This window comes from Ceratina calcarata, unplaced genomic scaffold (genome assembly GCF_001652005.2).
Source record: "Ceratina calcarata isolate Rehan_Ccalc_2016 unplaced genomic scaffold, ASM165200v1 scaffold43, whole genome shotgun sequence".
NCBI classification, from domain to species: domain Eukaryota; kingdom Metazoa; phylum Arthropoda; class Insecta; order Hymenoptera; family Apidae; genus Ceratina; species Ceratina calcarata.
In genome coordinates this window covers 485,321-494,121 of record NW_017166721.1, presented here as the reverse complement: position 1 = coordinate 494,121, position 8,801 = coordinate 485,321, and the positions used below count along the sequence as shown (strand labels likewise).

Genomic DNA, 8,801 nt, shown 5'->3' with positions numbered 1-8,801 from the left:
TGACATTTAGTGCGCTCATATGCTCCCGTACAAGGCACGTGTTCTGTAGACGAAGTCTTGCATTAGGTGCTTAGGTATTCTTACCGGTTCACCAGAATTTATTGAGGGTTTCCAATTTTAAACAAAATAAATTCAAACAAATTAAGACGGTAAGTTGCACGGGTAATCAAACTTTTCTTAACGCCAGCACATCGTGGAAAGTCAGTCTGCGTTTGCAATAAACCCAAGTAACGGAATGTGCGATCAAAAAGAGAGCAAAGGTGGCATTGAGAGAAAGTCTGAAGAGTATATGAGTAACGTATAATTATACCACTAACTGTTGATAGACGCAGTAATCATAGTGTCAGTTAAAATTTAGGACAGCAGAAATGCAATTCGAGAACTTCTGTTTAATCACGAAGGAAGTAGTTGGGAGTGAAACATGTGTAAGGTAATAGATAAACATACTATTGGTAACATTTCGTTTATTCATGAAATGCGCGTGACACGATTAATCCTAGTTAAAATAAAAGCTTCAGTCGTGTTGAACGCGATAAGTACAAGTAAATTCTAATCACGTATAAAAAAATGTTCAACAATATTACATTCTTCCTTAAAAACTAATCAGTCATACTCCATGTACTCCTAAACGGTACTCCAATGATCGTGTAAAAGACAGAACTTAAACGTTGAGCAGAGTTTTGTTCGAATGTTCAATAGTTAATTGATTGATTGATTGATTGAATGTAACAAGAATTGATTATAGTGAATGAATACGAATTACAGAAAGCAAATGCGCATAAATTTGAAACCCAATGAAACAGGTGCTGTAATCATTTTCTTTTGGCCGCTAGTCTGTGCGTTGACCGGATGTCCTCGGGTCGTTTATCCGTCGTTGAGTCGAGAGTATAAATTTCGCTCATTTTACGTATAATATCTAACGGAAGCACAAAAGTAAGAAATATATGCTACAGGCCGAAAATAAACGTGACAACGCTATCCAGCTTCATCCCTATCTCACCCCTCGATTGCGCATCGCACATCTTCATTCTTACTTCATCTGTGGACCGCGGATTGCGCATGGTCATCCCCACATCAACCCTTGACCGCGGTATCACTTATTGATCTATGCATTTTAAATTTCAAGAGAATGCTGAATGTAAGACTGAAACTCAGTTATTCAATTTTTCAAGAATGTATTCATATTCGTACTCATTACGGAACTTAATTAGTTAGTTCTCGTCTCATTAATCACACGTGTCCTTAAAAATATTCTACAGCCTTCTAAGTCGTATAGTTATTGAAATTCATAATGAATTTTTACTCGTTTACAATTATAAAAAGTTTCGACAAATGTATTGCTACTTGTCAAAAGCATGAAACAATTATATCCTTGATCGTAACGTACTTCTTCTGTTACATGCGTTCAAAGATCTAACTTTTTCATTACATTGTTCAGAAGTTATTCAGATTCTCTTAAAATATCATTTAATATTTTATTGCTCGTTCCTAACGAAATGAACATTTACCATTGTGTTTACTATCTTTCGCCTCCTCGTCTTTCTTCTTGAATGTAGTTTCTTTAAATTCCATTCGAAAATATTTGTTTCTCATTTGATAAAGTCGAGACCTAAATCTATTATTTCAATCCATCGTAGATTATTAACAAAAATAAATGTTTTCCATACCGTACTGAAAATATCGAATTATATGAACTTGTTCGAAGCTCACGTGCGCAGATATGCAATTTGCAATGCAAAATAAAATTATATTCCATACCACGATGAATTGAAATTGAGTATATACGAAAACTCTCACTCACACATTTGCTGCATACTATACGGAGCATCCAAAATATCATGCGGCTCTGTATTTCGAAAAATAATTTCCCGCAGTGAATGAGCAGGAAAAGAGAAAAAGAAAAATAAAAGTGAATAGAAAGCAAGCCTCTCTCCTACGAAGAAAATAAGTAAAAATGAAACGACGTAGATCAGTAAATAACATAATGTCGTTCATCGAGAGCAACATGATTTTGTGAATACTTTCACAACAAATAAACATACTCTAAGCGTAGGATTAAAAAGAATCAGCGTATCTACGACGTCCAGGCTCTCGCGTATTAAACTCCTTTTAAAGAAAAGGCTCTCCATAGGACATAAGCGAATCTCCGAAGTGATTTTCACCCTTCGAACAATAATTCGCCATCTTTCATCCCCGTGCCGTAGCGCTCCCTTTTTAGCGCGCTCGGTTAATCGACTAGTCACGTTGGTATTCGATGCACCTCATTGTCTGTTTTTTGTTCGATTATTTTCCGAGTTGTGCATCCGTATCGAGTTGTTTTGTTCTCCTCCATCGTGCCCGTTCATAGTGTTGCTGCATGATGCAGCTCCTGTTCAACTTTTTTCGACCTCGATCGCGTGGCATCGCGACGAGATTCCGAGTTCGATATTAGATCACTGTGTTCCCTTTCTATCAGTGACCCGAAGCTCCTGCTCTCATGCCCGTTCCTGCAACTCGGGCTAAACGATGCGGCAATGTGACCAGCCAATTAACGGGGACGCTCAACGGTAGGCCTTCGCTCTTTCCGCCCAGGCGAATAAATCCACGCTGGGTATCGCTTCGAAGTCTGTACACGACGTCAGCTCATTCCTAAAAATAATACATTTTCAATTTGAGTTTCTTGTTTAAATCAGTCCTTCATCTGTTTTTATTTCTTGTATCAAGCGATAGGTATATTGAGGTCGAGTCAATGAACAATATTGTTATAAAACTTACCCAGCTTGTGGTTTGAGGAATGCGTTTGGTTGCATGTACGTGATATCGTTTCCGTTATCACAGAACACTCGCGATAACGTCGCGTTTCGTATTTGCGACAATTGCTCTGTTATAAGAAAATCGAGCAGAAGTTATTATATGATTTTATGCACATCGTATTACAATTGTCGAAGTGATTTTATTAATTTTCTTTACCAGGTTTGAAAGGATGTGGCTGAGAGGCAGAATCATAGAAGTATCTGTCTGCGCGACGAGCTCGGAAGAACTGTTCGAAGATCAGGCAGCGGAAGGTTGGTCCCAGCAATCCATCCTCTGTTGCTCTTTCGGCCATGCCACCCACAAGTAGATCAACGTCATCCGGGTGAGCGTAAAGCGAACGCAATTTAGTTATGGTCTATTTATAAAAAGAAAAATATTTATTATGTGATGTGAATTTAATACGGCTATTGGTGCGAAATATTTTGAGATGATTTTAACAGCAAAAGAAGGACAAACATCAAAAATAAAAATTTGCGTCCGAGGCTCACATACACAGGTTTATATTGTGACTATATTCAACGAGAGATATCGCAACTTTCACTTTCATGAGGTCGTGAATCCAGGAACTTACCGATATTCCTGGGAATCATAGGCAATAGTTGCAATTTTTAATCGCTTTAAGCCTCGGACGCTATTTTTGTATTCTTCACATTTACTTTACTTTGTAAAGTAACTTGCAGTTATGAATTAGAAATCGTAAAAATTCCCATATTGATTCAAGCGCTCACCTCTTTCGGAATGTAATCTAAGAAATCATCGAAATTCTTCGCAGAATTGAGACCGCAGTATTTGCGATAATAATTGTAACCAGGTAAACCGTGATCACGACCGCGCTGAATGTCCAAACTAACAGAATCCAAGCCCAGGCTGTCTGCATCAGTTGCGTACAATTTGCTCGTAATCTGTGCGACATAAGTCATTTATAAATCGCTGTTAATATAATTAAATATTAATCAGAACATTAAATTGGAATCAAAGTTAGATAATTACATCTTCGATGATGCTGCTGTCCATTTTTTGACTGGTTTGAGTAGCCATGCCACGTAATAGGCCATCGAATATGTCGTTAGACGCGATTATTTTCGGTTTAAAGAAGTACGCCGCTAACGAGAGTGTTCTGTTCACAATGCGATTGTTGTCCGTCAAGCTGCAATATTAAAATCGAGCATGAATTCGTGAAATAATCGTCGTAGTCGTCCTTAATTAAAAAAATAGTCCAATTGTTGATTGAGATTTACAGAAATTTAATCGTGAATTATCAATGCCGCTAAAAGACGAAAAATATAAATTACCTAATTTTTGCTTGCATCAACGAGATCAAAAAGCGAAGTGCCGCAGTTGCGACCTCGTTGCTCACCGCTGGATCATCTTCGGAGTTATAGTTACGACTGTAACTAGAACCCACGTTGAGCCCGACGACTCTAGTATATCTCTTACCCAATAATATGGGCAGCCATTCTTTATACGTAATATGCTGGATTTCAGCAGTTACTATTCGCCTGGCTTCTTGATACAATATCTCGTCCGACCAGTCGGGATTCAATTCAGCAAGCTTGTTCGCGATCCTGTTGTGCTCTCGAAGCCAGACAGTATGCATCACAGCCACCTGCGGGTGAGCGTTCACTCGGAAATCACCTGTAATGAAAGATTGAAATGATTTATGGGAGAGAAGAGAGTATTTTTGAAATGGAAAACAACAATCTCTTAAGATTGAAATAAGCAGACATTTTTTATGATAAATTGAATAAGTACCAGAATTATAGCAGCCTTCCGTGCATCTGGACGATAATTCGACACCGCCGATAGGCAGAAACTCGTAATTATTTACCCTGTGTACTTGTAAACGGCCGCCTTCGAACTCACGGAGTTCACGAGCCTTGTTTAAAGTGGAACCGTAGATCGTCGAGCCATCCAAAAAGTGGCTCACCTGATTCATCTGTTAAAAAAGTCATTGATAAGACCTCTGCTAAACTTTAATATCAAGAATCGTATAGAATTTTTCTTACCTGTTCCACGGGTCCAAAAGTACATTCGGATCTAATAGTTGGTAATGATCGCACGTAATTCATGCATCGTACATAATGTTTGCTGAAGATAGGATCATTATCAGGTATCGTAATCGCAGAGCAATGGGGGTGCACGTGACGAGGAGACAAGCTGCTTCCGTCGGATTGGCAGCAAGAGATCGGTTTCCCGGTAGATACTATAAATCCAAGTGAAATAAGATATTAAATTCAAATTCCTGCTAAACTTTCGAAATTTCGACACAGCTCGAACTGCTGCATCATTAAAAGAGCTCAGTTTAATAAAAAAAACAATTGAACACCTACTCGTTTTTCGCACTGGAGTGTAAGAAATGTCGTGCGCAATGAATTGTGCCCACTGCATCACCGCCAACGTTCGACTGGTATCCACTTGATTGTTAGGAGTTGACAGAGCCACACTCACGGACCTGGCACCTGGCAGCGGTTTTTTCGTTTGCCCGATGTGCCTCGGTTCTTGGATCCCTGATCGCCAAATCAAAAATTAGTCTACATATTCATTTCCCTGTGCATCGTCAAATCGGAGTAAATATACGCTACGTTTCAAAATCGATTTCATTTAATTATTCTTATCCTTATCTCTATCATGATATAACATATGTAGCTGTTACACGTTTCCATTTAAATAACATCATATTGAAGTACTGATATGAATGTTGAAAAATCTTAATTACTCCGATTTCGACGAGAATGTTTGCCGCCTGTGCTTATGAATTAAGATGTGTGTGCAGCGCGAGAGAGAGCAATCTATTCATGGCGTGCTCCATTCTGAACGTCTATCACGCGAATCCCTCCGTACGACAAATCTTGAACCTAACCGCGCCTAAACCTGCCTCACTTATCAGAGACCAATCAGTATTCGATATCAAAGTAAATATATTTTCTTTTGCAATAAATTATTCTCTATTCCTCTCGTCGCGTGTCCCAATGCTGATTGATCTCTGGACGCCGAACCGAAAAACGATTACTCTCGCGCTACAAAATACATTTATCCTCTAATTAAACCTACATTTATCTTAGGACATGATGTTCTGATGCGTTTTCGACGAAACACGTGAGTACGAATTTTATTCCAAACGTTCTCATCGAACAATTCTCTGTTTTTTATTGAACTCTCTTTGATGATTGCTAAAATAACGAACAACGTCGAGAACGCTTACAGAGTCACTTGTGACTTATCTAAATGGCTGATGAAGGTGCCCAAGTGAGAGAATTAAACTGGGAGATGATCCTCAACAAAGATCTGTCTTACGAACATCCCTGTCACGCGTTCGATAAATTCTAAACGAGTATTATTAGTGCAAGCCGATATGCATAGTTTAGTACATATCTGGAAACTGTTTTCTAAACCAGTTTTGAACAGGACAATTTGCTCGGTTGTTTTTATTCAGCATGCTTGGATATTATTTTCGGGACGTGTACTAAACGCAAGACCAACTTGATGGAATGAAATGAGGAACGCGAATGACTCCCAATTCTCATTCGCCTGTCTCGGACACCTTTAACGAGACCCGTGTACCGCAAACAACAGAAAGTATTTGAACTAGTGTTACAATAATAAGTATGATACATTATTAGGTATATCCGAATTAGTTTACATACACATTCTACTGCTGGATAGAATCTCCCGACCGGGGCACCCTATTGTAGGCAGTATTATTCACTGCTACACTCAGGCATTTTATGCTCTATGTGCCTTATCGCACAACAACTGTAATGTAAATCACAGAATATAATTTGTTAAGCCAATCGACGAACTTCTTTTTTTTTTTTTTTTTCTTTCAATCCACTAGCGCCCAGGGATCAGAGAGTGTGTTCGTTTTTTCTTTCTTTTCGTATGTGCATAGACTTTGTATTCTAACTTTCCGTCCGTCTCGTGTCGTATGCGTGTGCATGTATACTTTTCGTGTTCCGTCGTGTGTTCGTGATACGTATAGATAATATATGCTTTTATGCTTAAGGTGTTCTGTGAGCGGAGTAGGTGGGTTAGTAGGTCGAGGCTGGTAACGTAACGCCGCCGCACAGCTGCAGCTTCGATTTCGAGACACGAAACAGAAGCACATTTAGTCTCTTGTTATTTCGTCGAGAAAATTAACGAACGAAAAGTAACGATGAACAAATCGAACGATGAACGATCGATTAAGTGCCAGATGTAATTATACGAAAAACTTGTAAAGTGAGAAATGATCGATCGAAGTTCAATCGAGAGCGATGAAATCATTCGGTCAGACATCAGCGTCATCGTCAATAACAAAATCCCAAGAGAATGTACTGGATGTCCTAGAATTGTGAGAGCAACTTTTATGGATATTTAATTCCTTCATGTAATTAAATAAAACTTTAGAAAAATAGCATATTAAAAAATTTATGCATTTTATGTTATGCTGATATCTAGTTTGATACTAGAGTCTGAACGCTATGAAAGCATAAATCTTTAAGAATATACACGTATGCAGTTTTATTTTTTGCAAATCCCGTATCTTGTCAGATACGTTCCACGAATCGAGAATGACGCACTGGCTTTATCTGAGGTCTCGACCTCTCTTCTTTGAACCAATGAACAAAACGCGTTGATTTTATACAAGTGTAACGTCTGACAACTACTTTTAATAACATTAATCGAAAGAATGGTAGAAAAAGTCTTTCGCGTTTAGTCTTTGATTTCGTTCGACAAGAATTATCTTCAAATAACACTTTACTCTCTGTCAAGTATGTTCAATAAAATATGACTTCATTAGTGGTACTAAAAATAATTCTGGGACACCCAATACGATTATTGATAAAGAATCCATATCCATACTTTACAAAGACCACATTCCAGTCGTTACGTGCATCACTCAATGCCAACTGATATGAACACACCCCATTGTGTCGTAACACGAGTATTCACCTTATCTAACCAGCCATCTGCATTCATGCAGACGAACATCCCCGATATGAAACCAATATGTGATCTCGAAAAATAAAATAAAAAGAGAACTGAATTGAAATCACGACACGAGAAATTATTCATCAAAGAAATCTATCATACGATTGACCGATCGAACAACGAGAATAATAAGTAATGAAAAGGTAGAGGGTGGACGCGTGGAAGGAGAACAAGGAAGCGCCAAGCGTTCAGAGGCTGCAAATAATTTTACGATTATTATTTCCATAAAAATAACGACGACACCACGGTACCGAGACTGGAATCTACGTTTCGAACCTCGTTTCGAACAGACCGAAAGCGACGCGTGTCTCCTCGCCAGCATCGAATACCCGCGTGTTAATTCGGTATACGCGACGCGATATTACGATCGTGCCCAGTTTTAAAACCGATTCGAACAAACCGATGATATAATACGGGATTTTCATACCGCGGGCAAAAATGAATAGAGCGAGACTGATAAATTATGGTAAACAAGCCCTTCCATCGTCTCCTTCACGGAAGTGAAAGCTTACCGTCGAAATATTGGGGGAAGAGTAATCGGTTGTACGCGGTCATCGCACTACCCCAGCTCGGATTTTCAAGGTTGTTGCAAGTGCCGTCCATGGTACGGTACTTGGCCTTCGGGTTACAGATCATGCTCGGACCAGAAGTCGAGCAAGCGGAGCTCAATGGGGTACCGTGCAACGAAAGGGTAGATATGTAACGGGCGCATTCGTTCTTATCCATACCGAATCTGAAACAGACACCAGGATAACCATTTATCGCTTTTGCTACTTGCATAGTAGCTGAACAGTAGCTTGTTTATTAGTGGTCGTGATCACGTTGCAGTATACAAATGTTTCGGACCCTTCTGGTATTTGTTACGATAAGAAATGTGATATTGTATCAGAGATCTCCTCTTCTTAAGGATGTATTGGCTATACAGTCAATCCCAAAAGTTTATGCACTTTAGAAACGCATTTTTTAAAAAGAAATCAGACGTCGGAAGAACATTTCTAATAATAAACAACAAAAAAAAATTTTCGATTTTTCCGAGA

General features: G+C 38.9%; 1 protein-coding gene across 5 annotated transcripts in view; it reads right to left on the bottom strand.

Annotated features, from left to right (window-relative positions):
* Nucleotides 1-447: 447 nt before the first annotated feature.
* LOC108626846 (peroxidase) overlaps nucleotides 448-8,801 on the bottom strand; it is a 27,970-nt gene continuing 19,616 nt past the window's right edge. For all 5 annotated transcript variants that reach the window (XM_018027769.2, XM_018027765.2, XM_018027766.2 and 2 more), the window contains exons 4-13: nucleotides 8,277-8,497; nucleotides 5,124-5,300; nucleotides 4,800-4,996; nucleotides 4,546-4,729; nucleotides 4,086-4,428; nucleotides 3,784-3,940; nucleotides 3,522-3,695; nucleotides 2,950-3,148; nucleotides 2,755-2,860; nucleotides 448-2,628 (exon numbers count right to left, since the gene is read on the bottom strand). In XM_018027769.2, coding sequence (XP_017883258.1) covers nucleotides 2,541-2,628; nucleotides 2,755-2,860; nucleotides 2,950-3,148; nucleotides 3,522-3,695; nucleotides 3,784-3,940; nucleotides 4,086-4,428; nucleotides 4,546-4,729; nucleotides 4,800-4,996; nucleotides 5,124-5,300; nucleotides 8,277-8,497 — 1,846 coding nt within the window. In that variant the 3' untranslated portion in view covers nucleotides 448-2,540. The remainder of the gene's footprint in view (nucleotides 2,629-2,754; nucleotides 2,861-2,949; nucleotides 3,149-3,521; nucleotides 3,696-3,783; nucleotides 3,941-4,085; nucleotides 4,429-4,545; nucleotides 4,730-4,799; nucleotides 4,997-5,123; nucleotides 5,301-8,276; nucleotides 8,498-8,801) is intronic.